At 51.6% G+C, this 27,769-nt stretch overlaps 2 protein-coding genes, 18 non-coding genes and 2 pseudogenes across 20 annotated transcripts; all 22 read right to left on the reverse strand.

The window, feature by feature from the left end:
- Positions 1–748: 748 nt before the first annotated feature.
- LOC149368813 (uncharacterized) lies at positions 749–4,775 on the reverse strand. Its single transcript, XM_089575562.1, has 2 exons — positions 3,653–4,775; positions 749–757 (listed from the first exon to the last, which is right to left on the reverse strand). Exons 1-2 carry the CDS (start codon positions 4,760–4,762, stop codon positions 749–751), a joined length of 1,119 nt encoding a protein of 372 aa, XP_089431688.1. The 5' UTR covers positions 4,763–4,775.
- A 592-nt stretch (positions 4,776–5,367) lies between these two features.
- On the reverse strand, positions 5,368–5,486 carry LOC149368814 (5S ribosomal RNA). Its single transcript, XR_016287173.1, has one exon. It is a non-coding gene; the product is annotated as a 5S ribosomal RNA (ribosomal RNA).
- Positions 5,487–6,031: 545 nt separating this feature from the next.
- Positions 6,032–6,150, reverse strand: LOC149368815 (5S ribosomal RNA). Its single transcript, XR_016287174.1, has one exon. It is a non-coding gene; the product is annotated as a 5S ribosomal RNA (ribosomal RNA).
- Positions 6,151–6,697: 547 nt separating this feature from the next.
- On the reverse strand, positions 6,698–6,816 carry LOC149368816 (5S ribosomal RNA). Its single transcript, XR_016287176.1, has one exon. It is a non-coding gene; the product is annotated as a 5S ribosomal RNA (ribosomal RNA).
- A 548-nt stretch (positions 6,817–7,364) lies between these two features.
- LOC149368817 (5S ribosomal RNA) lies at positions 7,365–7,483 on the reverse strand. Its single transcript, XR_016287177.1, has one exon. It is a non-coding gene; the product is annotated as a 5S ribosomal RNA (ribosomal RNA).
- Positions 7,484–8,030: 547 nt separating this feature from the next.
- Positions 8,031–8,149, reverse strand: LOC149368818 (5S ribosomal RNA). Its single transcript, XR_016287178.1, has one exon. It is a non-coding gene; the product is annotated as a 5S ribosomal RNA (ribosomal RNA).
- A 547-nt stretch (positions 8,150–8,696) lies between these two features.
- Positions 8,697–8,815, reverse strand: LOC149368819 (5S ribosomal RNA). Its single transcript, XR_016287691.1, has one exon. It is a non-coding gene; the product is annotated as a 5S ribosomal RNA (ribosomal RNA).
- Positions 8,816–9,362: 547 nt separating this feature from the next.
- Positions 9,363–9,481, reverse strand: LOC149368820 (5S ribosomal RNA). Its single transcript, XR_016287179.1, has one exon. It is a non-coding gene; the product is annotated as a 5S ribosomal RNA (ribosomal RNA).
- Positions 9,482–10,029: 548 nt separating this feature from the next.
- Positions 10,030–10,148, reverse strand: LOC149368821 (5S ribosomal RNA). Its single transcript, XR_016287719.1, has one exon. It is a non-coding gene; the product is annotated as a 5S ribosomal RNA (ribosomal RNA).
- A 4,887-nt stretch (positions 10,149–15,035) lies between these two features.
- On the reverse strand, positions 15,036–15,154 carry LOC149368822 (5S ribosomal RNA). The gene has a single exon (XR_016287180.1). It is a non-coding gene; the product is annotated as a 5S ribosomal RNA (ribosomal RNA).
- A 545-nt stretch (positions 15,155–15,699) lies between these two features.
- Positions 15,700–15,818, reverse strand: LOC149368823 (5S ribosomal RNA). The gene has a single exon (XR_016287181.1). It is a non-coding gene; the product is annotated as a 5S ribosomal RNA (ribosomal RNA).
- Positions 15,819–16,365: 547 nt separating this feature from the next.
- LOC149368824 (5S ribosomal RNA) lies at positions 16,366–16,484 on the reverse strand. Its single transcript, XR_016287182.1, has one exon. It is a non-coding gene; the product is annotated as a 5S ribosomal RNA (ribosomal RNA).
- Positions 16,485–17,031: 547 nt separating this feature from the next.
- LOC149368825 (5S ribosomal RNA) lies at positions 17,032–17,150 on the reverse strand (annotated as a pseudogene).
- A 547-nt stretch (positions 17,151–17,697) lies between these two features.
- Positions 17,698–17,816, reverse strand: LOC149368826 (5S ribosomal RNA). The gene has a single exon (XR_016287184.1). It is a non-coding gene; the product is annotated as a 5S ribosomal RNA (ribosomal RNA).
- A 545-nt stretch (positions 17,817–18,361) lies between these two features.
- LOC149368827 (5S ribosomal RNA) lies at positions 18,362–18,480 on the reverse strand. The gene has a single exon (XR_016287185.1). It is a non-coding gene; the product is annotated as a 5S ribosomal RNA (ribosomal RNA).
- A 545-nt stretch (positions 18,481–19,025) lies between these two features.
- Positions 19,026–19,144, reverse strand: LOC149368828 (5S ribosomal RNA). Its single transcript, XR_016287186.1, has one exon. It is a non-coding gene; the product is annotated as a 5S ribosomal RNA (ribosomal RNA).
- A 547-nt stretch (positions 19,145–19,691) lies between these two features.
- On the reverse strand, positions 19,692–19,810 carry LOC149368829 (5S ribosomal RNA). Its single transcript, XR_016287637.1, has one exon. It is a non-coding gene; the product is annotated as a 5S ribosomal RNA (ribosomal RNA).
- A 545-nt stretch (positions 19,811–20,355) lies between these two features.
- Positions 20,356–20,474, reverse strand: LOC149368830 (5S ribosomal RNA). Its single transcript, XR_016287188.1, has one exon. It is a non-coding gene; the product is annotated as a 5S ribosomal RNA (ribosomal RNA).
- A 545-nt stretch (positions 20,475–21,019) lies between these two features.
- Positions 21,020–21,138, reverse strand: LOC149368831 (5S ribosomal RNA; annotated as a pseudogene).
- Positions 21,139–24,713: 3,575 nt separating this feature from the next.
- Positions 24,714–25,964, reverse strand: LOC149368832 (uncharacterized). Its single transcript, XM_089570114.1, has one exon. The coding sequence runs from the start codon at positions 25,962–25,964 to the stop codon at positions 24,714–24,716; it is 1,251 nt and encodes a 416-aa protein (XP_089426240.1).
- Positions 25,965–26,571: 607 nt separating this feature from the next.
- LOC149368833 (5S ribosomal RNA) lies at positions 26,572–26,690 on the reverse strand. The gene has a single exon (XR_016287189.1). It is a non-coding gene; the product is annotated as a 5S ribosomal RNA (ribosomal RNA).
- A 548-nt stretch (positions 26,691–27,238) lies between these two features.
- On the reverse strand, positions 27,239–27,357 carry LOC149368834 (5S ribosomal RNA). Its single transcript, XR_016287842.1, has one exon. It is a non-coding gene; the product is annotated as a 5S ribosomal RNA (ribosomal RNA).
- Positions 27,358–27,769: the final 412 nt, after the last annotated feature.

Genomic DNA, 27,769 nt, shown 5'->3' on the forward strand with positions numbered 1-27,769 from the left:
AAAACGCTTTGTACATACGCCTCGTGGTCAGCCAGCATGATTCTGGCTTCGTCGAATTAAAATTCACGCAATGTACAGAGCGGCTCTAGTCTTGAGAGCCACTCTGGAGGGTCCGCAGCGGCTTTCTGAATGGCCAGAAACATATCCATACATTCGCGAAAGTAAATTCTGGCAGGTCTTGCGTCTCTGTCACAATGCCAGCCTGCCATTCTGGAGCGCCATATACAGTGGAGGCCTGTCAGCATTATTAAGTCAAAAGGCACCCCATCCTCATTGTCAACACATAAGTACCGGATGCCATACGGGTCTAGTGGAAATTCTTTCTTTAGGGTTCGCTGCAATACATCCCAAAAATAAACCCCTTCCCAACAGTGTAAAAATACATGGTCTATTGTTTCCGGCTTTCTGCAAATTAAACAGTGAGATCCCCAGGGTAAAAATAAATCCTTTCCCTCTAAAAATTTTTTAACCGGCAAGGTTCCGGTGTGCAGCTTAAAAAAGAAGGTTTTTGTTCCTGGCGGCACCTGCATTTTTTTCACTCTCTTCAAAACATCTTTGCCTTGGCCTCCACTGTACAAGGCCCTGTACAAGGGCACTGGGAAAACAACATCGCACAAAGCATGGTACAGTTTCTTTCGTTTCACAGTCGACAGAAAGTCATTTGAAAACCGCGCCGAAAGAAACCTTACACTGGCTACGATTTCCCGATAAAAACCGGTGACCCTACTGTAAATCTCAGCAGTGCCGACTATGTATTCTGGAAGCAGATGCCGCAGCCTAACTTGGCATACGGTACGCAAAAACGGGTCTCTGGTGTCCCGAAAGAACAAAAAACGATTGACCAGCTGTCTCAAAAACAAATGGCCCAGTCCCAGCCCGCCGTCTTGTACCCGTCGGAACAGGTTGGTCCGGCTGCAGCGCTCCCATTCAGACGACCAGATAAAAACGGCGAAAATTCGGTGCAGCTTTTGAATGCTTAGCCGTGAACAGTGCAACACCTGCATTACGTACCAGAGCCTGCTGATAAAGAACAAGTTGCAAACAGTGGCTCTGGCGAAAATCGACAAGGTTGTTCCTTTCCACTTATCTGCTCTCTCCCGTGTGTCTTTGACCTGTCCTGTCCAATACTGTTCGCTGTCACGATAAGCATCGAGCGGAACGCCCAAGTATTTATCTGGCGTCGTCGTCCAAGGCACACTGGCAAACCGTTCGGGCGTAGATGCCCAGCTTCCGTGCCAAAGCCCGAGGCACTTCGACCAGTTAACCCCGCTTCCTGTAGCTTGGCTGAAATCGCGTACACATTGAACAGCCTCGCTTATGCCTCCCTCGTCAACGGCAAACACAGCTATGTCATCAGCGTACGCCAAGAGCTTTACTTCGGCTGCTTGTAAACTGAAACCGGTAATACTACTGTTTTTCAGTATTTTCAAACAAAGGGTCTCCACATAAATACAAAATAAAAGGGGGCTGAGGGGACAGCCCTGGCGCACCGAACGCTGCACGCTAATGGGGGCCCCCAGACTCTTGTTAACGATCAATCTCGTCGTGCAGTTCCGGTATGCCAGGGCCACACCCTCGCTGATAACAGAACCAACATTAACATGGCCTAATACAGGAAACAAAAGTTCGTGGGCAACGCAGTCAAAAGCCTTTTCCAAATCGATCTGGAGAATAGCCACCTGACCATTAGTGTCATCACAGGTTTCCAAGACACTGCGCGCAACGTGAATGTTTGTAAAAATAGACCGCCCTTTAATACCGCAGGTCTGATGCGGACCAACTAATAAATGAATCACGGTCTGCAACCTTCGCGCCAGAACCTTCATGTAAATTTTGTACTCGACGTTAGTTAGTGCTATGGGTCGGTATGCTGTTACCAGTCGTAACCTGTCTATGTCGTCCGTTTTCGGAATCAGCACAGTATGGGACGAGCCATAGGACGGAGGCAGTGCTTTTACTTTATAGGCTTCATTAAAGATTACCTGCAAGACCGGGGAAATTACGTTTTTAAATTCTTTGTAGAATGCCGCGCTGAACCCGTCTGGTCCAGGCGACTTACCAGGGTTTAAACTGTCTATTGCTTGCTCGACTTCCAATTGAGTTATCTCCTGCTCTAATCTGTCTTTAGTTTCGTCGTCCAGACGCGGCATCTCGGCCAGAAACGCCTCCTTAAAAGTGATAACATCTACCGGATGCAATGCGAAGAGCGCCTGGTAATGCTCGAAAAAAGCTGCTTTGATATGATCGATGTCCGTTTTTGCAACACCTCTCCATTCTATTTCGTTTATGTGATTTCTTTCGGCACGGGCCTTTTCTAAACCAAGCGCTCGTTTCGTTGGCGCTTCCCCTGCTGCCATGTCTTCTGCCCTTGCCCTCACTAATGCTCCCCGATAACGTTCTTGTTCGATTAGCTCTAGCTTTTGTTTGGTTTTTCTTATATCCTCTATCCATTTACCAGGCGCTCGGCATTCCTGTTTTATCATCTTCTGAAGCAGTGCCTTTAGCTCCATTTCCTCTTTTTTTGCTTCATGACGTATACAGGTGGCTCTATCTATTGCTTTTAATTTTAAAGTTTCTTTAGTGAGCTCCCACTGCTGCCAAATCCTCATGTTACTACTTGGTTCTATTTTTGCTATTTCTTCCCTTACAGCTCGGTTATACAATTCGTCCTGGAGTAGCTTCTCATTTAACTTCCACATTTCCCATGAAAAACCATTCCCCTTCTTAATGAATCCTATGCAGCATTGAACCAAACAGTGGTCAGAAAATGAAACCGGCAGAACTACATAACTATTGCATTTAGGGACCGTTTCCGTGGATGCATAAATTCGGTCTAGCCGTGCGTGACTTGTGCCCTCGAATCGTGTGTACTTTACAGCACGCGTTCCTTCAAGACACTCTGCTACATCCTCGAGGTTGCAGTTCACAATCATTCGTAACAACACTTCGGTGCTTTTATCCCTGAAACCTCGGACGCTTGTCTTGTCGCGCGCACTAAGAACACAGTTGTAATCGCCCATAACAATGAGCTGCCTGTCCGTGCGAAGCCGTTCTTCTACGCTTTCAAAAAACGCGGCTCGGCCATCAACCACATTAGGTGCATACAGACAAACAATGCGCCAGTCGATGTTACAGAGCGAAAAATCGATGGACACGTATCGCCCCGACAGGCACGAATGATGACCGTGTACTTCTATCCCCGGCAACTTCTTAACAAAAAGAATACAGCCAGCCGATGTGCCTACAGCATGGCTAACGACGGCAAAATACCTAGACGTGAAACGTCGCACCATGCTCCCGGTCTCCTCCTCCCCGTCGACTTTGGTCTCCTGCACTGCCAGTATATCGATATCTTGCTCCGTTACAAGTCGGTACAGCTGGCTTTGTTTTCTTTTACCTGCCAGGCCTCTAACGTTTAGGGTGGCGACTTTAAACGGAGTTGCAGAAGCCATTTTAACTTAGGAAGAGGAGACCGAAAGCATGGTGCTTACCTCTCGCGTCCAGCATGTCGCTAGACGATGCCGTCGCCGCCGGTGTCACCCGGCGCGAGCACGTGCTCCTGGTCAGGCGGCGCCTTGTCGCCGCCACGCTTGTCAGTCGGGACCTTTGGGCGCGGCCGCAGGCTCGGCCGTCGCGCTTGCGGCGTCTTTGCCGGCGGTTCCTCCACGCTGGGCTCTGCTGCCTTCTCCCCGTTGGCCTTGGTCTCGGCGTGCGAACGCTTCGCAGGTGTAGTCACGCCGACGTGCACGCGGGAGTCGGCCTTGTCGTCGTGGCTCTCGCTGGCCGCCTTGCGTTCCACGTCCACGTGCACGGGCGGGCTCGCTCCATCGTTGGGCGTTCCCACTGGCGTCGAAGGCGAGTCAGCAGCTGGCGACCCGCTCTCCTGTGCGACAGCCATGTCGGTGTTGCTACTTGCACCAGCTGGCTGAACCGCCACCTCATCCGTTTTGCCCGCGTCGTCGATACCGCTCGCTGCTTCCTCCGCTTCGACGACGTCCATGAGCTCGGCGGAGTCGCTCGCCGCTACACGCCCGGTAGCCGACGCGTAGGTGCGCACGCAGTCAGCCTCGGAGTGTCCATAGCGACGGCACTTCGAGCACCTGGGCACCTTACAATCACGGCGGACGTGCCCCGTGCCGCTGCAGCGCAGGCACTGCATCGGCCGCCCTGGCACCACCACGAGAGCCAACTCGCCAGCGACTCGTACCTGGTGGGGCAGGTCATCCACCTTCACACCTGGCTTCAGTTTGAGGAGCACGGTCCTTGTGGTGGACCCCTTCTCCTTCATCCCGGCGACGCGCCAACGCTCCCGGTTGACTTCGGTCACGTTGCCGAACGCCGCGAATGCCGTACGGATGTCCTCGTCGGCGACGCCGTGAAGCATCCAGTGCAGACGCAGCTTGACTTGGTGGTCCTCTGGGTCAAAAACGATGCAGCGGCGTCCCTTGACTTCCAGCTCCTTCATGGCGGCCAGTTTCTTTGCGGCGTCAGCGCTGCTGAAGGTCACCGCCCATACATGGTTTATCTGGTACGCCCCCAACGCCACGACGTCGGGGAGCGCACCAACGTTGGCGAGGGCGTCCCTGAAGTCTTCGACCCTGTAGGGTCTCACACGCACGTCGCCGTGCAGAAAAACCGTGTTTAAAACAACACGTCCGGTGGGCAGGGTAGGCAGAACGATTTCGTAATCCTTATCTGCGTCGCTGGCAAACCTGTTTCCGCGGCCGGCAACGGCCGCTATCGCCGCTCCGTGGGAGCTCATGATTCTGCGTCCGTCACGCTCGGTGGCTGGAAGTAGAATGAACATGGTATGGCCGATGGCGAGAGACAGTGCTTTCCGAGTCTTTATGTACTGTGTTTGGCCCTCGAGGATGCAAAACTGCGCATGGATACTTCCCTCGCTCGTGGCAACAGCCGCCAAGCGTGCAGTTACCTGCCCTGCGCTTTTCTCAGCCGTTCTGGCGAACCTAAACCACTGCGGCATGCACGGAAAGAGCAGCGGGAGCGAGCCTGTGTTGTTTACACATGGACCGGCAGTGGGTGCGGTGCATGGTGCGGTGGGCGCATATTGTGCGCTTCTGCGCAGTGTTATGCGCACACTGGGCCTCCCAGCTATCTTGGGGCTTTGCTAGAGTTTAATCTGCAGTGTACCCGCCGCGGCAGACGTCAGAATGACAGCCGAGACGCCACGGGTTCGCTTCGAGTTTTGCCACAGTTTCGCGTCCGCACGTACTACACGTTGGACACGTTGCCGATGAGATTGTATTATCGATAACAAAATAACGTCACCTCCTATAGTTGCCTGAGACACTGCGCAACTATGACAGAAAAAAAAAACGTGAAGGGCGAATAAAAATGCAAACGAAATGCCATCAGCACTCGGTGTTCCCAGGTGGTCTCCCTCCCAAGTACTGACCGAGCCCAATGCTGCTTAGCTTCGGTGATCGGACGAGAACCGGCGTATTCAACATGGTATGGCCGATGGCGAGAGACAGTGCTTTCCGAGTCTTTATGTACTGTGTTTGGCCCTCGAGGATGCAAAACTGCGCATGGATACTTCCCTCGCTCGTGGCAACAGCCGCCAAGCGTGCAGTTACCTGCCCTGCGCTTTTCTCAGCCGTTCTGGCGAACCTAAACCACTGCGGCATACACGGAAAGAGCATCGGGAGCGAGCCTGTGTTGTTTACACATGGACCGGCAGTGGGTGCGGTGCATGGTGCGGTGGGCGCATATTGTGCGCTTCTGCGCAGTGTTATGCGCACACTGGGCCTCCCAGCTATCTTGGGGCTTTGCTAGAGTTTAATCTGCAGTGTACCCGCCGCGGCAGACGTCAGAATGACAGCCGAGACGCCACGGGTTCGCTTCGAGTTTTGCCACAGTTTCGCGTCCGCACGTACTACACGTTGGACACGTTGCCGATGAGATTGTATTATCGATAACAAAATAACGTCACCTCCTATAGTTGCCTGAGACACTGCGCAACTATGACAGAAAAAAAAAACGTGAAGGGCGAATAAAAATGCAAAAGAAATGCCATCAGCACTCGGTGTTCCCAGGTGGTCTCCCTCCCAAGTACTGACCGAGCCCAATGCTGCTTAGCTTCGGTGATCGGACGAGAACCGGCGTATTCAACATGGTATGGCCGATGGCGAGAGACAGTGCTTTCCGAGTCTTTATGTACTGTGTTTGGCCCTCGAGGATGCAAAACTGCGCATGGATACTTCCCTCGCTCGTGGCAACAGCCGCCAAGCGTGCAGTTACCTGCCCTGCGCTTTTCTCAGCCGTTCTGGCGAACCTAAACCACTGCGGCATGCACGGAAAGAGCAGCGGGAGCGAGCCTGTGTTGTTTACACATGGACCGGCAGTGGGTGCGGTGCATGGTGCGGTGGGCGCATATTGTGCGCTTCTGCGCAGTGTTATGCGCACACTGGGCCTCCCAGCTATCTTGGGGCTTTGCTAGAGTTTAATCTGCAGTGTACCCGCCGCGGCAGACGTCAGAATGACAGCCGAGACGCCAAGGGTTCGCTTCGAGTTTTGCCACAGTTTCGCGTCCGCACGTACTACACGTTGGACACGTTGCCGATGAGATTGTATTATCGATAACAAAATAACGTCACCTCCTATAGTTGCCTGAGACACTGCGCAACTATGACAGAAAAAAAAAAAACGTGAAGGGCGAATAAAAATGCAAAAGAAATGCCATCAGCACTCGGTGTTCCCAGGTGGTCTCCCTCCCAAGTACTGACCGAGCCCAATGCTGCTTAGCTTCGGTGATCGGACGAGAACCGGCGTATTCAACATGGTATGGCCGATGGCGAGAGACAGTGCTTTCCGAGTCTTTATGTACTGTGTTTGGCCCTCGAGGATGCAAAACTGCGCATGGATACTTCCCTCGCTCGTGGCAACAGCCGCCAAGCGTGCAGTTACCTGCCCTGCGCTTTTCTCAGCCGTTCTGGCGAACCTAAACCACTGCGGCATGCACGGAAAGAGCAGCGGGAGCGAGCCTGTGTTGTTTACACATGGACCGGCAGTGGGTGCGGTGCATGGTGCGGTGGGCGCATATTGTGCGCTTCTGCGCAGTGTTATGCGCACACTGGGCCTCCCAGCTATCTTGGGGCTTTGCTAGAGTTTAATCTGCAGTGTACCCGCCGCGGCAGACGTCAGAATGACAGCCGAGACGCCACGGGTTCGCTTCGAGTTTTGCCACAGTTTCGCGTCCGCACGTACTACACGTTGGACACGTTGCCGATGAGATTGTATTATCGATAACAAAATAACGTCACCTCCTATAGTTGCCTGAGACACTGCGCAACTATGACAGAAAAAAAAAAAAACGTGAAGGGCGAATAAAAATGCAAAAGAAATGCCATCAGCACTCGGTGTTCCCAGGTGGTCTCCCTCCCAAGTACTGACCGAGCCCAATGCTGCTTAGCTTCGGTGATCGGACGAGAACCGGCGTATTCAACATGGTATGGCCGATGGCGAGAGACAGTGCTTTCCGAGTCTTTATGTACTGTGTTTGGCCCTCGAGGATGCAAAACTGCGCATGGATACTTCCCTCGCTCGTGGCAACAGCCGCCAAGCGTGCAGTTGCCTGCCCTGCGCTTTTCTCAGCCGTTCTGGCGAACCTAAACCACTGCGGCATGCACGGAAAGAGCAGCGGGAGCGAGCCTGTGTTGTTTACACATGGACCGGCAGTGGGTGCGGTGCATGGTGCGGTGGGCGCATATTGTGCGCTTCTGCGCAGTGTTATGCGCACACTGGGCCTCCCAGCTATCTTGGGGCTTTGCTAGAGTTTAATCTGCAGTGTACCCGCCGCGGCAGACGTCAGAATGACAGCCGAGACGCCACGGGTTCGCTTCGAGTTTTGCCACAGTTTCGCGTCCGCACGTACTACACGTTGGACACGTTGCCGATGAGATTGTATTATCGATAACAAAATAACGTCACCTCCTATAGTTGCCTGAGACTCTGCGCAACTATGACAGAAAAAAAAAAAACGTGAAGGGCGAATAAAAATGCAAAAGAAATGCCATCAGCACTCGGTGTTCCCAGGTGGTCTCCCTCCCAAGTACTGACCGAGCCCAATGCTGCTTAGCTTCGGTGATCGGACGAGAACCGGCGTATTCAACATGGTATGGCCGATGGCGAGAGACAGTGCTTTCCGAGTCTTTATGTACTGTGTTTGGCCCTCGAGGATGCAAAACTGCGCATGGATACTTCCCTCGCTCGTGGCAACAGCCGCCAAGCGTGCAGTTACCTGCCCTGCGCTTTTCTCAGCCGTTCTGGCGAACCTAAACCACTGCGGCATGCACGGAAAGAGCAGCGGGAGCGAGCCTGTGTTGTTTACACATGGACCGGCAGTGGGTGCGGTGCATGGTGCGGTGGGCGCATATTGTGCGCTTCTGCGCAGTGTTATGCGCACACTGGGCCTCCCAGCTATCTTGGGGCTTTGCTAGAGTTTAATCTGCAGTGTACCCGCCGCGGCAGACGTCAGAATGACAGCCGAGACGCCACGGGTTCGCTTCGAGTTTTGCCACAGTTTCGCGTCCGCACGTACTACACGTTGGACACGTTGCCGATGAGATTGTATTATCGATAACAAAATAACGTCACCTCCTATAGTTGCCTGAGACACTGCGCAACTATGACAGAAAAAAAAAAAACGTGAAGGGCGAATAAAAATGCAAAAGAAATGCCATCAGCACTCGGTGTTCCGAGGTGGTCTCCCTCCCAAGTACTGACCGAGCCCAATGCTGCTTAGCTTCGGTGATCGGACGAGAACCGGCGTATTCAACATGGTATGGCCGATGGCGAGAGACAGTGCTTTCCGAGTCTTTATGTACTGTGTTTGGCCCTCGAGGATGCAAAACTGCGCATGGATACTTCCCTCGCTCGTGGCAACAGCCGCCAAGCGTGCAGTTACCTGCCCTGCGCTTTTCTCAGCCGTTCTGGCGAACCTAAACCACTGCGGCATGCACGGAAAGAGCAGCGGGAGCGAGCCTGTGTTGTTTACACATGGACCGGCAGTGGGTGCGGTGCATGGTGCGGTGGGCGCATATTGTGCGCTTCTGCGCAGTGTTATGCGCACACTGGGCCTCCCAGCTATCTTGGGGCTTTGCTAGAGTTTAATCTGCAGTGTACCCGCCGCGGCAGACGTCAGAATGACAGCCGAGACGCCACGGGTTCGCTTCGAGTTTTGCCACAGTTTCGCGTCCGCACGTACTACACGTTGGACACGTTGCCGATGAGATTGTATTATCGATAACAAAATAACGTCACCTCCTATAGTTGCCTGAGACACTGCGCAACTATGACAGAAAAAAAAAAAACGTGAAGGGCGAATAAAAATGCAAAAGAAATGCCATCAGCACTCGGTGTTCCCAGGTGGTCTCCCTCCCAAGTACTGACCGAGCCCAATGCTGCTTAGCTTCGGTGATCGGACGAGAACCGGCGTATTCAACATGGTATGGCCGATGGCGAGAGACAGTGCTTTCCGAGTCTTTATGTACTGTGTTTGGCCCTCGAGGATGCAAAACTGCGCATGGATACTTCCCTCGCTCGTGGCAACAGCCGCCAAGCGTGCAGTTACCTGCCCTGCGCTTTTCTCAGCCGTTCTGGCGAACCTAAACCACTGCGGCATGCACGGAAAGAGCAGCGGGAGCGAGCCTGTGTTGTTTACACATGGACCGGCAGTGGGTGCGGTGCATGGTGCGGTGGGCGCATATTGTGCGCTTCTGCGCAGTGTTATGCGCACACTGGGCCTCCCAGCTATCTTGGGGCTTTGCTAGAGTTTAATCTGCAGTGTACCCGCCGCGGCAGACGTCAGAATGACAGCCGAGACGCCACGGGTTCGCTTCGAGTTTTGCCACAGTTTCGCGTCCGCACGTACTACACGTTGGACACGTTGCCGATGAGATTGTATTATCGATAACAAAATAACGTCACCTCCTATAGTTGCCTGAGACACTGCGCAACTATGACAGAAAAAAAAAAAAACGTGAAGGGCGAATAAAAATGCAAAAGAAATGCCATCAGCATTCGGTGTTCCCAGGTGGTCTCCCTCCCAAGTACTGACCGAGCCCAATGCTGCTTAGCTTCGGTGATCGGACGAGAACCGGCGTATTCAACATGGTATGGCCGATGGCGAGAGACAGTGCTTTCCGAGTCTTTATGTACTGTGTTTGGCCCTCGAGGATGCAAAACTGCGCATGTGGGAGCGGCGGTACGGCATCGGTCATGTCGCTCAAACATGTGTGGATTACCTTGCAGATGCTGCCGCTTGTGATTGCCTATCAAGGAATGAGCTATAGACTACCCGCCTTGCCTGAATCATCGTTCATCATGCAAAATGACGTCACCGAGGAAAGCTTTTGGAAACAACCCGCCAGGGGCACGTCGTCTGAAACTGGGCTTATAAAGGCGTCCCTGCATGGCTCCGTCTTCAGTGGGAGCGGCGGTACGGCATCGGTCATGTCGCTCAAACATGTGTGGATTACCTTGCAGATGCTGCCGCTTGTGATTGCCTATCAAGGAATGAGCTATAGACTACCCGCCTTGCCTGAATCATCGTTCATCATGCAAAGTGACGTCACCGAGGAAAGCTTTTGGAAACAACCCGCCAGGGGCACGTCGTCTGAAACTGGGCTTATAAAGGCGTCCCTGCATGGCTCCGTCTTCAGTGGGAGCGGCGGTACGGCATCGGTCATGTCGCTCAAACATGTGTGGATTACCTTGCAGGTTGGATATTATACTTCTGTATCACATTTTCGCACAAGTGATCCTTTTCTTGTAGTACTGCCGCTCCCAGTGAACGTTTTTGAAATGCTCAGTGTGGTATTGTCGCATCTTTCTCATCTTTCTCTTTTGCTATCCGGGGACATCGAAACCAATCCGGGGCCAACAACAGAGGAGTTATTGCAGCTAATCCTGGATAAGCAGACGGATATGGAAGCTAGACTAACTGGAATTGAAAAAAAACTGGAATCCTTTTCTGAGCTATGCGTTAAGCTAACTACTCTTGAAAGTACTGTTGAACACCTATACCGCACAGTCGACCAGCAACAACAAAGACTAATTGAATTGGAAGATAGAGCGCGTAGAAATAATCTGATAGTTTATGGTGTTCAGGAGGGAAATACGGAAACAAGACAGGATATTGAACATAAAGTGTTGAAAGGAATATTCTCTGACACTCTTGGTGTTACTGTTTCTTCGGTGGAGCGAATTCACAGGATTGGTCATAAGAAAAAAGATGAACACAGGCCCGTAATTATGAGGCTATATGACTATAATGAAAAAGCAGCTATATTTAAACAATGTAGCAAACTGAAAGGGTCCGGCTATAGTGTCTCTGACGACTACTCTCGCGAAACGTCACAAAAAAGGTCATTGCTTTGGCGTTCGGCAAAAAATGATAAGCGCGAAGGTGCGAAGATTAAGCTGGTCCATGATAAACTTTTTATCGATGGTACCGCTTACACGTGGGATTCGCGAACTGGCATGCGTGTCCGGCTCACGAACAACCAAGACGGTAAATCACCCAGCCTTGAATGACGGGGGAAGGGCGAGCCGAGAATGCCGTATGCAAAATCCCGAAGCGAAGTACCTTGCATCACGGTTTTAAATGTGAATTCTCGCAGTTTACTGAACAAAATCGTTAACTTCAACTGGCTTATTGAAACGCACCACCCTTCCATTATTTGTGTGACAGAAACATGGCTCAACAACTCAATCTTAGACGAAGAATTTGTTCCGCCTGGTTATTGCGTCTTACGAAAAGACAGATCGTCCAGTCGCGGAGGCGGTGTGGCCTTATTTCTTAAAAGTAGCATCAACTTTTCCTCGCTACCCGATGTTCCAGAGACTGAGTCCGTCTGGTGCAAAATTCATACTTCCTTCTCGACGTTGGTTATAGGTGTTATTTATCGTCCTCCAAATGCTGATTACAATGTGTTTCCAGCTCTGAATGATTATATTGCAACCCATAGATTACATAACCACAAAATGGTTTTGTGTGGTGACTTCAATTTGCCTTACATAAATTTGGCCTCACTTGTGTCGACTGGTCGGGACAAGGCACAATGTGACTTTCTCATCGACATAGCCGTATCTTTCGATTTGTCACAAGTTGTCCAATCTCCTACGCGTGGTGACTCTATACTCGATCTTGTGCTTTTGAACGAGCAGTTGTTACAGTGTGGGTTCAAATGCGAGGTCACTGATGGCCTTTCCGATCACAAAGCAGTCGTTCTTAATTTGAACATCGCACCTGAACCCAAAAGACCTGAATACAAGATGGTTACTGACTTCTCTCGTGCCGATGATAACATGATACTTGGCTCTTTGGCGTCAAATTTTGATGATTTTTTCTTTAGTAGTGATCAATGCAATGTTGATACGCTGGTCGAACAATTTTATAAAGTTGTGCATGACTGTCTGTGTAAGTTCGTCCCCAAGAAATGTGTCAAGAGAAACCCCACGCATATATGGTACAACAGGGAAATCATCCACCTTATACGCCGCATAAAGAGGCTTCGCAACCGGTGTAAATCACGGCATAAAAGTGATGCTGGGCTTCTTGTTTCCTTGAAAACGACTCTGCGAACTAAAATGCACGACGCTAAGAAATTTTATTATGAGAACTCGCTAACAACATTTATGAAATCCAACCCATCCAAATTCTGGAAAACAATTACTCCGTCCGGTCGCTGTTCTTCATCATTTGTTGTTAATGATAAACCATGTTCTAACCCTTCAGTTATCTCCGAAGCTTTTAATAATTACTTTAGATCGGTATTTGAGAGTGACAATGGCACTGCACCAACATTTAGTTTAGTCACTGAATTGCCGTCCTTCCCGAAGTTGGATATAACATACAATGGAGTTCTTAATCTACTGTTACAAATTGACGCGACGAAAAGCGCTGGAGCCGATGGTATACCCAATATGTTTCTAAAAAAGTATCCTGAGTGGTGTGCCCGCTACCTGACTGTGATTTTCCGAAAGTCCCTTCTATCCGAAACCGTTCCACAAGTCTGGAAAATAGCTAATGTAGTACCAGTATTTAAGTCCGGTAATAAACAATGCCTCTCCAATTATAGACCAATTTCCTTATTGTGTACTTGTTGCAAGGTATTAGAGCACATTATTCATAAACATATTGTGTCGTACTTGTCTAACAACCATCTTCTCTGTAATAATCAGCATGGTTTCCGGGCTGGGTTCTCCACACTCACGCAGTTAATTGAATTCTCACACGACATTGCATCATGCTTAAATAACCGCGGTCAGCTGGACGCCATTTTTATTGACTACTCCAAAGCTTTCGATTTGGTTTCTCATAGTAAACTCATTACTAAACTTGGCGCTTTTCTCAAAGGAACTCACGGCGTTCCACTACTAGGCTTGATCAAGGACTATTTACGGTTAAGATCCCAGTTTGTCACCTTCAATCACTCTCAATCAGCGTCTGTCTCTGTAACATCTGGCGTCCCGCAGGGATCAGTTCTAGGGCCACTTCTATTTCTCATCTACATTAATGACGTCGTCCAGATAACTGCTAACACACCTGTTAAAATTCGTCTATATGCAGATGACTGCGTTCTGTATTCAAACATAAGTAATGCATGCGACCAGCTAATTTTAAATAATGTGTTTTCTTCATTCTGTGCTTGGAGCAACACATGGCAGATGAAGATAAATTTCAGTAAAACTGTGTCGATGACATTCACTAACAAGAAGAATCCTTTGCGTTTTTCGTACACTAACAGCACTCATCAACTAACGCACGTAAACGAGTTCAAGTACCTAGGAGTAACCTTTTGTTCTAACTTAAATTGGTCAAAACACGTCGATTTAACTTGCTCCAAGGCACTGAAGAAACTCGGATTTTTAAAACGCACCTTAAAGGATTCGACTAAAAACTGTAAGTTGACGGCGTACAAATCTCTGGTAAGGCCTGTGCTTGAATACGCCTCGGCAGTCTGGTCACCGCACTTCGCTAAAGACATCACTAAACTAGAAAATGTGCAGAATAAAGCAATAAGATTTATATATAAACGTTATGACCGCCAGTTCTCTCCCACAGCTCATGCCCGCACCTTATCACTTGACACACTTCAACACAGACGCATATGTGATCGCCTTATCACTATTCACAAGATCATCAACAAATGCATTTATATTGACGCCCCGCTTTTCTTTTCTTTCGCCAGTTCTTCAGCACGTGTCACTCGCCGTACTAACCCGCTTAACATTGTGCCGTTTATGCCGTTTTTGGACTCTTTCAAATATTCATTTTTTCCTTCGACAGTGGAGCTATGGAATAATTTGGATATTACATTACGTCAGATGTCTGTTGACCGCTTTGCTCAAGAATTGTCTAATCATGTATTTTCTTATTAATAGCACACTTTTGTTTATGTAAATGTTTATGTTTGTTTGTTTGTTTATGTTTATGCACTATCCTACTGTTTTATCTGTTTTCCATCCTATGTACCACTCCTGCAATGTCCCAACTGGGATAGCAGTATTTGTAAATAAATAAATAAATAGATACTTCCCTCGCTCGTGGCAACAGCCGCCAAGCGTGCAGTTACCTGCCCTGCGCTTTTCTCAGCCGTTCTGGCGAACCTAAACCACTGCGGCATGCACGGAAAGAGCAGCGGGAGCGAGCCTGTGTTGTTTACACATGGACCGGCAGTGGGTGCGGTGCATGGTGCGGTGGGCGCATATTGTGCGCTTCTGCGCAGTGTTATGCGCACACTGGGCCTCCCAGCTATCTTGGGGCTTTGCTAGAGTTTAATCTGCAGTGTACCCGCCGCGGCAGACGTCAGAATGACAGCCGAGACGCCACGGGTTCGCTTCGAGTTTTGCCACAGTTTCGCGTCCGCACGTACTACACGTTGGACACGTTGCCGATGAGATTGTATTATCGATAACAAAATAACGTCACCTCCTATAGTTGCCTGAGACACTGCGCAACTATGACAGAAAAAAAAAAACGTGAAGGGCGAATAAAAATGCAAAAGAAATGCCATCAGCACTCGGTGTTCCCAGGTGGTCTCCCTCCCAAGTACTGACCGAGCCCAATGCTGCTTAGCTTCGGTGATCGGACGAGAACCGGCGTATTCAACATGGTATGGCCGATGGCGAGAGACAGTGCTTTCCGAGTCTTTATGTACTGTGTTTGGCCCTCGAGGATGCAAAACTGCGCATGGATACTTCCCTCGCTCGTGGCAACAGCCGCCAAGCGTGCAGTTACCTGCCCTGCGCTTTTCTCAGCCGTTCTGGCGAACCTAAACCACTGCGGCATGCACGGAAAGAGCAGCGGGAGCGAGCCTGTGTTGTTTACACATGGACCGGCAGTGGGTGCGGTGCATGGTGCGGTGGGCGCATATTGTGCGCTTCTGCGCAGTGTTATGCGCACACTGGGCCTCATAGCTATCTTTGGGCTATGCAAGAGTTTAATCTGCAGTGTACCCGCCGCGGCAGACGTCAGAATGACAGCCGAGACGCCACGGGTTCGCTTCGAGTTTTGCCACAGTTTCGCGTCCGCACGTACTACACGTTGGACACGTTGCCGATGAGATTGTATTATCGATAACAAAATAACGTCACCTCCTATAGTTGCCTGAGACACTGCGCAACTATGACAGAAAAAAAAAACGTGAAGGGCGAATAAAAATGCAAAAGAAATGCCATCAGCACTCGGTGTTCCCAGGTGGTCTCCCTCCCAAGTACTGACCGAGCCCAATGCTGCTTAGCTTCGGTGATCGGACGAGAACCGGCGTATTCAACATGGTATGGCCGATGGCGAGAGACAGTGCTTTCCGAGTCTTTATGTACTGTGTTTGGCCCTCGAGGATGCAAAACTGCGCATGGATACTTCCCTCGCTCGTGGCAACAGCCGCCAAGCGTGCAGTTACCTGCCCTGCGCTTTTCTCAGCCGTTCTGGCGAACCTAAACCACTGCGGCATGCACGGAAAGAGCAGCGGGAGCGAGCCTGTGTTGTTTACACATGGACCGGCAGTGGGTGCGGTGCATGGTGCGGTGGGCGCATATTGTGCGCTTCTGCGCAGTGTTATGCGCACACTGGGCCTCCCAGCTATCTTGGGGCTTTGCTAGAGTTTAATCTGCAGTGTACCCGCCGCGGCAGACGTCAGAATGACAGCCGAGACGCCACGGGTTCGCTTCGAGTTTTGCCACAGTTTCGCGTCCGCACGTACTACACGTTGGACACGTTGCCGATGAGATTGTATTATCGATAACAAAATAACGTCACCTCCTATAGTTGCCTGAGACACTGCGCAACTATGACAGAAAAAAAAAAAACGTGAAGGGCGAATAAAAATGCAAAAGAAATGCCATCAGCACTCGGTGTTCCCAGGTGGTCTCCCTCCCAAGTACTGACCGAGCCCAATGCTGCTTAGCTTCGGTGATCGGACGAGAACCGGCGTATTCAACATGGTATGGCCGATGGCGAGAGACAGTGCTTTCCGAGTCTTTATGTACTGTGTTTGGCCCTCGAGGATGCAAAACTGCGCATGGATACTTCCCTCGCTCGTGGCAACAGCCGCCAAGCGTGCAGTTACCTGCCCTGCGCTTTTCTCAGCCGTTCTGGCGAACCTAAACCACTGCGGCATGCACGGAAAGAGCAGCGGGAGCGAGCCTGTGTTGTTTACACATGGACCGGCAGTGGGTGCGGTGCATGGTGCGGTGGGCGCATATTGTGCGCTTCTGCGCAGTGTTATGCGCACACTGGGCCTCCCAGCTATCTTGGGGCTTTGCTAGAGTTTAATCTGCAGTGTACCCGCCGCGGCAGACGTCACAATGACAGCCGAGACGCCACGGGTTCGCTTCGAGTTTTGCCACAGTTTCGCGTCCGCACGTACTACACGTTGGACACGTTGCCGATGAGATTGTATTATCGATAACAAAATAACGTCACCTCCTATAGTTGCCTGAGACACTGCGCAACTATGACAGAAAAAAAAAAAACGTGAAGGGCGAATAAAAATGCAAAAGAAATGCCATCAGCACTCGGTGTTCAAAGGTGGTCTCCCTCCCAAGTACTGACCGAGCCCAATGCTGCTTAGCTTCGGTGATCGGACGAGAACCGGCGTATTCAACATGGTATGGCCGATGGCGAGAGACAGTGCTTTCCGAGTCTTTATGTACTGTGTTTGGCCCTCGAGGATGCAAAACTGCGCATGGATACTTCCCTCGCTCGTGGCAACAGCCGCCAAGCGTGCAGTTACCTGCCCTGCGCTTTTCTCAGCCGTTCTGGCGAACCTAAACCACTGCGGCATGCACGGAAAGAGCAGCGGGAGCGAGCCTGTGTTGTTTACACATGGACCACCAGTGGGTGCGGTGCATGGTGCGGTGGGCGCATATTGTGCGCTTCTGCGCAGTGTTATGCGCACACTGGGCCTCCCAGCTATCTTGGGGCTTTGCTAGAGTTTAATCTGCAGTGTACCCGCCGCGGCAGACGTCAGAATGACAGCCGAGACGCCACGGGTTCGCTTCGAGTTTTGCCACAGTTTCGCGTCCGCACGTACTACACGTTGGACACGTTGCCGATGAGATTGTATTATCGATAACAAAATAACGTCACCTCCTATAGTTGCCTGAGACACTGCGCAACTATGACAGAAAAAAAAAAAACGTGAAGGGCGAATAAAAATGCAAAAGAAATGCCATCAGCACTCGGTGTTCCCAGGTGGTCTCCCTCCCAAGTACTGACCGAGCCCAATGCTGCTTAGCTTCGGTGATCGGACGAGAACCGGCGTATTCAACATGGTATGGCCGATGGCGAGAGACAGTGCTTTCCGAGTCTTTATGTACTGTGTTTGGCCCTCGAGGATGCAAAACTGCGCATGGATACTTCCCTCGCTCGTGGCGACAGCCGCCAAGCGTGCAGTTACCTGCCCTGCGCTTTTCTCAGCCGTTCTGGCGAACCTAAACCACTGCGGCATGCACGGAAAGAGCAGCGGGAGCGAGCCTGTGTTGTTTACACATGGCCCGGCAGTGGGTGCGGTGCATGGTGCGGTGGGCGCATATTGTGCGCTTCTGCGCAGTGTTATGCGCACACTGGGCCTCCCAGCTATCTTGGGGCTTTGCTAGAGTTTAATCTGCAGTGTACCCGCCGCGGCAGACGTCAGAATGACAGCCGAGACGCCACGGGTTCGCTTCGAGTTTTGCCACAGTTTCGCGTCCGCACGTACTACACGTTGGACACGTTGCCGATGAGATTGTATTATCGATAACAAAATAACGTCACCTCCTATAGTTGCCTGAGACACTGCGCAACTATGACAGAAAAAAAAAACGTGAAGGGCGAATAAAAATGCAAAAGAAATGCCATCAGCACTCGGTGTTCCCAGGTGGTCTCCCTCCCAAGTACTGACCGAGCCCAATGCTGCTTAGCTTCGGTGATCGGACGAGAACCGGCGTATTCAACATGGTATGGCCGATGGCGAGAGACAGTGCTTTCCGAGTCTTTATGTACTGTGTTTGGCCCTCGAGGATGCAAAACTGCGCATGGATACTTCCCTCGCTCGTGGCAACAGCCGCCAAGCGTGCAGTTACCTGCCCTGCGCTTTTCTCAGCCGTTCTGGCGAACCTAAACCACTGCGGCATGCACGGAAAGAGCAGCGGGAGCGAGCCTGTGTTGTTTACACATGGACCGGCAGTGGGTGCGGTGCATGGTGCGGTGGGCGCATATTGTGCGCTTCTGCGCAGTGTTATGCGCACACTGGGCCTCCCAGCTATCTTGGGGCTTTGCTAGAGTTTAATCTGCAGTGTACCCGCCGCGGCAGACGTCAGAATGACAGCCGAGACGCCACGGGTTCGCTTCGAGTTTTGCCACAGTTTCGCGTCCGCACGTACTACACGTTGGACACGTTGCCGATGAGATTGTATTATCGATAACAAAATAACGTCACCTCCTATAGTTGCCTGAGACACTGCGCAACTATGACAGAAAAAAAAAACGTGAAGGGCGAATAAAAATGCAAAAGAAATGCCATCAGCACTCGGTGTTCCCAGGTGGTCTCCCTCCCAAGTACTGACCGAGCCCAATGCTGCTTAGCTTCGGTGATCGGACGAGAACCGGCGTATTCAACATGGTATGGCCGATGGCGAGAGACAGTGCTTTCCGAGTCTTTATGTACTGTGTTTGGCCCTCGAGGATGCAAAACTGCGCATGGATACTTCCCTCGCTCGTGGCAACAGCCGCCAAGCGTGCAGTTACCTGCCCTGCGCTTTTCTCAGCCGTTCTGGCGAACCTAAACCACTGCGGCATGCACGGAAAGAGCAGCGGGAGCGAGCCTGTGTTGTTTACACATGGACCGGCAGTGGGTGCGGTGCATGGTGCGGTGGGCGCATATTGTGCGCTTCTGCGCAGTGTTATGCGCACACTGGGCCTCCCAGCTATCTTGGGGCTTTGCTAGAGTTTAATCTGCAGTGTACCCGCCGCGGCAGACGTCAGAATGACAGCCGAGACGCCACGGGTTCGCTTCGAGTTTTGCCACAGTTTCGCGTCCGCACGTACTACACGTTGGACACGTTGCCGATGAGATTGTATTATCGATAACAAAATAACGTCACCTCCTATAGTTTCCTGAGACACTGCGCAACTATGACAGAAAAAAAAAAAACGTGAAGGGCGAATAAAAATGCAAAAGAAATGCCATCAGCACTCGGTGTTCCCAGGTGGTCTCCCTCCCAAGTACTGACCGAGCCCAATGCTGCTTAGCTTCGGTGATCGGACGAGAACCGGCGTATTCAACAAGGTATGGCCGATGGCGAGAGACAGTGCTTTCCGAGTCTTTATGTACTGTGTTTGGCCCTCGAGGATGCAAAACTGCGCATGGATACTTCCCTCGCTCGTGGCAACAGCCGCCAAGCGTGCAGTTACCTGCCCTGCGCTTTTCTCAGCCGTTCTGGCGAACCTAAACCACTGCGGCATGCACGGAAAGAGCAGCGGGAGCGAGCCTGTGTTGTTTACACATGGACCGGCAGTGGGTGCGGTGCATGGTGCGGTGGGCGCATATTGTGCGCTTCTGCGCAGTGTTATGCGCACACTGGGCCTCCCAGCTATCTTGGGGCTTTGCTAGAGTTTAATCTGCAGTGTACCCGCCGCGGCAGACGTGAGAATGACAGCCGAGACGCCACGGGTTCGCTTCGAGTTTTGCCACAGTTTCGCGTCCGCACGTACTACACGTTGGACACGTTGCCGATGAGATTGTATTATCGATAACAAAATAACGTCACCTCCTATAGTTGCCTGAGACACTGCGCAACTATGACAGAAAAAAAAAACGTGAAGGGCGAATAAAAATGCAAAAGAAATGCCATCAGCACTCGGTGTTCCCAGGTGGTCTCCCTCCCAAGTACTGACCGAGCCCAATGCTGCTTAGCTTCGGTGATCGGACGAGAACCGGCGTATTCAACATGGTATGGCCGATGGCGAGAGACAGTGCTTTCCGAGTCTTTATGTACTGTGTTTGGCCCTCGAGGATGCAAAACTGCGCATGGATACTTCCCTCGCTCGTGGCAACAGCCGCCAAGCGTGCAGTTACCTGCCCTGCGCTTTTCTCAGCCGTTCTGGCGAACCTAAACCACTGCGGCATGCACGGAAAGAGCAGCGGGAGCGAGCCTGTGTTGTTTACACATGGACCGGCAGTGGGTGCGGTGCATGGTGCGGTGGGCGCATATTGTGCGCTTCTGCGCAGTGTTATGCGCACACTGGGCCTCCCAGCTATCTTGGGGCTTTGCTAGAGTTTAATCTGCAGTGTACCCGCCGCGGCAGACGTCAGAATGACAGCCGAGACGCCACGGGTTCGCTTCGAGTTTTGCCACAGTTTCGCGTCCGCACGTACTACACGTTGGACACGTTGCCGATGAGATTGTATTATCGATAACAAAATAACGTCACCTCCTATAGTTGCCTGAGACACTGCGCAACTATGACAGAAAAAAAAAACGTGAAGGGCGAATAAAAATGCAAAAGAAATGCCATCAGCACTCGGTGTTCCCAGGTGGTCTCCCTCCCAAGTACTGACCGAGCCCAATGCTGCTTAGCTTCGGTGATCGGACGAGAACCGGCGTATTCAACATGGTATGGCCGATTTTTTTTTTTTTCTTTATTGCCTGGCTTTGACACACAAAACTGGACAACACAAACAATCAACAAAAGACAATAACTATGTACACACTACTTGTGGTCAGCCAGCATAAATCTGGCTTCGTCCAATTAAAATTCACGCAACGTAGAGAGCGGCTCTACTCTCGAGAGCCACTCCGGAGGCTCCGCAGCGGCTTTCTGAATGGCCAGAAACATGTTCATACTTTCGCGAAAGTAAATTCTGGCAGGTCTTGCGTCTCTGTCACAATGCCAGCCTGCCATTCTGGAGCGCCATATACAGTGGAGGCCTGTCAGCATTATTAAATCGAAAGGCACCCCATCCTCATTTTCAACACATAAGAACCGGATGCCATACGGGTCTAGTGGAAATTCTTTCTTTAATGTTCGCTGCAATACATCCCAAAAATAAACCCCTTCCCAACAGTGTAAAAATACATGGTCTATTGTTTCCGGCTTTCTGCAAATTAAACAGTGAGATCCCCAGGGTAAAAACAATTCCTTTCCCTCTAAAAATTTTTTAACCGGTAAGGTTCCGGTGTGCAACTTAAAAAAGAAGGTTTTTGTTCCAGGCGGCACCTGCATTTTTTTAACTCTCTTTAAAACATCTTTGCCTGGGCCTCCACTGTACAAGGCCCTGTACAAGGGCTCGGGGAAAACTACATCGCACAAGGCACGGTACAGTTTCTTCCGTTTCACAGTGTACAGAAAGTCGTTCGAAAACCGCGCGGAAAGAAACCGCACACTGGCAACGATTTCCCGGTAAAAACCGGTGACCCTACTGTAAACCTCAGCAGTTCCGACAACGTACTCCGGCAGCAGACGCCGCAGCCTAACTTGGCATACGGTACGCAAAAACGGGTCTCTTGTGTCCCGAAAGAACAAAAAACGATTGACCAGCTGTCTCAAAAACAAATGGCCCAGTCCCAGCCCGCCGTCTTGTACCCGACGGAACAGGTTGGTCCGGCTGCAGCGCTCCCATTCCGACGACCAGATAAAGACGGCGAAAATTCGGTGTAGCTTTTGAATACTTAGCCGTGAACAGTGCAGCACCTGCATTACGTACCAGAGCCTGCTGATAAAGAACAAGTTGCAAACAGTGGCTCTGGCGAAAATGGACAAGGTCGTTCCTTTCCACTTATCTGCTCTCTCCCGTATCTCTTTGACCTGTCCTGTCCAATACTTTTCACTGTCACGGTAAGCATCGAGCGGAACGCCCAAGTATTTATCTGGTGTCGTCGTCCAAGGCACACTGGCAAACCGTTCGGGCGTAGATGCCCAGCTTCCGTGCCAAAGCCCGAGGCACTTCGACCAGTTAACCCCGCTTCCTGTAGCTTGGCTGAAATCGCGTACACATTGAACAGCCTCGCGTATGCCTCCCTCGTCAACGGCAAACACAGCAATGTCGTCAGCGTACGCCAAGAGCTTTACTTCGGCTGCCTGTAAACTAAATCCGTTAATACTACTGTTTTTCAGTATTTTCAAACAAAGGGTCTCCACATAAATACAAAACAAAAGGGGGCTGAGGGGACAGCCCTGGCGCACCGAACGCTGCACGCTAATGGGGGCCCCCAGACTCTTGTTAACAATCAATCTCGTCGTGCAGTTCCGGTATGCCAGGGCCACACCCTCGCTGATAACAGAACCAACATTAACATGGCCTAATACTGCAAACAAAAGTTCATGGGCAACGCAGTCAAAAGCCTTTTCTAAATCTATCTGGAGTATGGCCACCTGACCATTAATGTCATCACAGGATTCTAAGACACTGCGCGCAACGTGAATATTTGTAAAAATGGACCGCCCTTTAATCCCGCAGGTCTGATGCGGACCAACTAAGTAATGAATCACGGTCTGCAATCTTCGCGCCAAAACCTTCATATAAATTTTGTACTCGACGTTAGTGAGTGCTATTGGTCGGTATGCTGTTACCAATCGTAATCTGTCTATGTCGTCCGTTTTGGGAATTAGCACAGTATGGGACGAACCATACGACGGAGGCAGTGATTTTAGTTTAAAGGCTTCATTAAAGATGACCGTCAAGACCGGGGAAATTACATGCTTAAATTCTTTGTAGAATGCCGCGCTGAACCCGTCCGGTCCAGGCGACTTACCGCGGTTTAAGCTGTCTATTGCTTGCTCAACTTCCAATTGAGTTATCGCCTGCTCTAATTTGTCTTTAGTTTCGTCGTCCAGACGCGGCATCTCGGCCAGAAACGCCTCCTTAAAAGTGATAACATCTACCGGATGCAATGCGAAGAGCGCCTGGTAATGCTCAAAAAAAGCTGCTTTGATATGATCGATGTCCGTTTTCGAAGCACCTCTCCATTCTATTTCGTTTATGTGGTTTCTTTCGGCACGGGCTTTTTCTAAACCAAGCGCTCGTTTCGTTGGCGCTTCCCCTGCGGCCATGTCTTCTGCCCTTGCCCTCACCAGCGCTCCCCGATAACGTTCTTCTTCGATAAGCTGTAACTTTTGTTTGGTTGTTCTTATGTCTTCTATCCATTTACCAGGCGCTCGGCATTCCTGTTTTATCATCTTCTGAAGCAGTGCCTTTAGCTCCATTTCCTCTTTTTTTGTTTCATGACGTATACAGGTGGCTCTTTCTATTGCTTTTAATTTTAAAGTTTCCTTGGTGAGCTCCCACTGCTGCCAAATCGTCATGTTACTACTTGGTTCTATTTTTGCTATTTCTTCCCTTACAGCTCGGTTATAAAATTCGTCCTGGAGTAGCTTGTCATTTAACTTCCACATTTCCCATGAAAAAACATTCCCCTTCTTAATGAATCCTATGCAGCATTGAACCAAACAGTGGTCAGAAAATGAAACCGGCAGAACTACATAACTATTGCATTTAGGGACAGTTTCCGCGGATGCATAAATTCGGTCTAGCCGTGCGTGACTTGTGCCCTCGAATCGTGTGTACCTTACAGCACGCGTTCCTTCAAGACACTCTGCTACATCCTCGAGGTTGCAGTTCACAATCATTCGTAACAACACTTCAGTGCTTTTATCCCTGAAACCTCGGACGCTTGTCTTGTCGCGCGCACTAAGAACACAGTTGTAATCGCCCATAACAATGAGCTGCCTGTCCGTGCGAAGCCGTTCTTCGACGCTTTCAAAAAACGCGGCTCGGCCATCAACCACATTAGGTGCATACAGACAAACAATGCGCCAGTCGATGTTACAGAGCGAAAAATCGATGGACACGTATCGACCCGACAGGCACGAATGATGACCGTGTACTTCTATCCCCGGCAACTTCTTAACAAAAAGAATACAGCCAGCCGATGTGCCTACAGCATGGCTAACGACGGCAAAATACCTAGACGTGAAACGTTGCACCATGCTCCCGGTCTCTTCCTCCCCGTCGACTTTGGTCTCCTGCACTGCCAGTATATCGATATCTTGCTCCGTTACAAGTCGGTACAGCTGGCTTTGTTTTCTTTTACCTGCCAGGCCTCTAACGTTTAGGGTGGCGACTTTAAACGGAGTTGCAGAAGCCATTTAACTTAGGAAGAAGAGACCGAATGCATGGTGCTTACCTCTCGCGTCCAGCATGTCGCTAGACGATGCCGTCGCCGCCGGTGTTATCCGGCGCGAGCACGTGCTCCTGGTCAGGCGGCGCCTTCTCGCCACCACGCTTGTCAGTCGAGACCTTTGGTCGCGGCCGCAGGCTGGGCCGTCGCGCTTGGGGCGTCTTTGCCGGCGGTTCCTCCACGCTGGGCTCTGCTGCCTTCTCCCCGTCGGCCTTGGTCTCGGCGTGCGAACGCTTCGCAGGTGTAGTCACGCCGACGTTCATGCGGGAGTCGGCCCTGTCGTCGTGGCTCTCGCTGGCCGCCTTCCGTTCCACGTCTAAGTGCACGGGCGGGCTCGCTCCATCTTTGGGCGTCTCCCGAGGCGTCGAAGATGGGTCAATGGCTGGCGACCCGCTCTCCTGTGCGACTGCCGTGTCGATGTTGCTGCTCGCAACCGCTGGCTGAACCGCCACCTCCTGCGTCTTGCCCGCGTCGTCGGCCCCGCTTGCTGCTTCCTCTGCTTCCACGACGTCCATCAGTTCTGCGGAGTCGCTCGCTGCTACATGCCCGGTAGCCGACGCGTAGGTACGAACGCAGTCAGCCTCCGAGTGTCCATAGCGTCGGCATTTCGAACACCTGGGCACCTTGCAATCGCGGCGAACATGCCCCGTGCCGCCGCAACGAAGGCACTGCATCGGCCGCCCGGGAACCACCACGAGAGCCAACTCGCCAGCGACTCGCACCTGGTGGGGCAGGTCGTCCACTTTCACGCCTGGCTTCAGTTTGAGGAGCACGGTCCTCGTGGTGGACCCCTTCTCCTTCATGCCGGCGACGCGCCAACGCTCCCGGGTGACCTCCGTCACGTTGCCGAAAGCCGCGAATGCCGTACGGATGTCCTCGTCAGCGACGCCGTGTAGCATCCAGTGGAGTCGCAGCTTGACCTGGTGGTCCTCTGGGTCAAAAACGATGCAGCGGCGTCCCTTGACTTCCAGCTCCTTCATGGCGGCCAGTTTCTTTGCGGCATCCCCACTGCTGAAGGTTACCGCCCACACGTGGTTAATCTGGTACGCCCCCAACGCCACGACGTCGGGGAGCGCACCAACGTTAGCGAGGGCGTCTCTGAAGTCTTCGACCCTGTAGGGTCGCACACGCACGTCGCCGTGCAGAAAAACCGTGTTTAAAACAACACGTCCGCTGGGCAGGGTAGGCAGAACGATCTCGTAGTCCTTATCAGCGTCGCTGGCAAACCTGTTTCCGCGGCCGGCAACGGCCGCTATCGCCGCTCCGTGGGAGCCCATGATTCTGCGTCCGTCACGCTCGGTGGCTGGAAGTAGAATGACATGGTATGGCCGATGGCGAGAGACAGTGCTTTCCGAGTCTTTATGTACTGTGTTTGGCCCTCGAGGATGCAAAACTGCGCATGGATACTTCCCTCGCTCGTGGCAACAGCCGCCAAGCGTGCAGTTACCTGCCCTGCGCTTTTCTCAGCCGTTCTGGCGAACCTAAACCACTGCGGCATGCACGGAAAGAGCAGCGGGAGCGAGCCTGTGTTGTTTACACATGGACCGGCAGTGGGTGCGGTGCATGGTGCGGTGGGCGCATATTGTGCGCTTCTGCGCAGTGTTATGCGCACACTGGGCCTCCCAGCTATCTTGGGGCTTTGCTAGAGTTTAATCTGCAGTGTACCCGCCGCGGCAGACGTCAGAATGACAGCCGAGACGCCACGGGTTCGCTTCGAGTTTTGCCACAGTTTCGCGTCCGCACGTACTACACGTTGGACACGTTGCCGATGAGATTGTATTATCGATAACAAAATAACGTCACCTCCTATAGTTGCCTGAGACACTGCGCAACTATGACAGAAAAAAAAAAAAACGTGAAGGGCGAATAAAAATGCAAAAGAAATGCCATCAGCACTCGGTGTTCCCAGGTGGTCTCCCTCCCAAGTACTGACCGAGCCCAATGCTGCTTAGCTTCGGTGATCGGACGAGAACCGGCGTATTCAACATGGTATGGCCGATGGCGAGAGACAGTGCTTTCCGAGTCTTTATGTACTGTGTTTGGCCCTCGAGGATGCAAAACTGCGCATGGATACTTCCCTCGCTCGTGGCAACAGCCGCCAAGCGTGCAGTTACCTGCCCTGCGCTTTTCTCAGCCGTTCTGGCGAACCTAAACCACTGCGGCATGCACGGAAAGAGCAGCGGGAGCGAGCCTGTGTTGTTTACACATGGACCGGCAGTGGGTGCGGTGCATGGTGCGGTGGGCGCATATTGTGCGCTTCTGCGCAGTGTTATGCGCACACTGGGCCTCCCAGCTATCTTGGGGCTTTGCTAGAGTTTAATCTGCAGTGTACCCGCCGCGGCAGACGTCAGAATGACAGCCGAGACGCCACGGGTTCGCTTCGAGTTTTGCCACAGTTTCGCGTCCGCACGTACTACACGTTGGACACGTTGCCGATGAGATTGTATTATCGATAACAAAATAACGTCACCTCCTATAGTTGCCTGAGACACTGCGCAACTATGACAGAAAAAAAAAAAAACGTGAAGGGCGAATAAAAATGCAAAAGAAATGCCATCAGCACTCGGTGTTCCCAGGTGGTCTCCCTCCCAAGTACTGCCCGAGCCCAATGCTGCTTAGCTTCGGTGATCGGACGAGAACCGGCGTATTCAACATGGTATGGCCGATGGCGAGAGACAGTGCTTTCCGTGTCTTTATGTACTGTGTTTGGCCCTCGAGGATGCAAAACTGCGCATGGATACTTCCCTCGCTCGTGGCAACAGCCGCCAAGCGTGCAGTTACCTGCCCTGCGCTTTTCTCAGCCGTTCTGGCGAACCTAAACCACTGCGGCATGCACGGAAAGAGCAGCGGGAGCGAGCCTGTGTTGTTTACACATGGGCCGGCAGTGGGTGCGGTGCATGGTGCGGTGGGCGCATATTGTGCGCTTCTGCGCAGTGTTATGCGCACACTGGGCCTCCCAGCTATCTTGGGGCTTTGCTAGAGTTTAATCTGCAGTGTACCCGCCGCGGCAGACGTCAGAATGACAGCCGAGACGCCACGGGTTCGCTTCGAGTTTTGCCACAGTTTCGCGTCCGCACGTACT

This window comes from Amblyomma mixtum, chromosome 1 (assembly GCF_055824585.1).
Source record: "Amblyomma mixtum isolate Tamu chromosome 1, ASM5582458v1, whole genome shotgun sequence".
Lineage (NCBI taxonomy): Eukaryota > Metazoa > Arthropoda > Arachnida > Ixodida > Ixodidae > Amblyomma > Amblyomma mixtum.

What these genes read in the sequence shown, in the direction of transcription:
- LOC149368832 (XM_089570114.1), bottom strand. Translation starts at nt 25,964, where the DNA reads ATGGGCTCCCACGGAGCGGCGATAGCGGCCGTTGCCGGCCGCGGAAAC.
- LOC149368813 (XM_089575562.1), bottom strand. Translation starts at nt 4,762, where the DNA reads ATGAGCTCCCACGGAGCGGCGATAGCGGCCGTTGCCGGCCGCGGAAAC.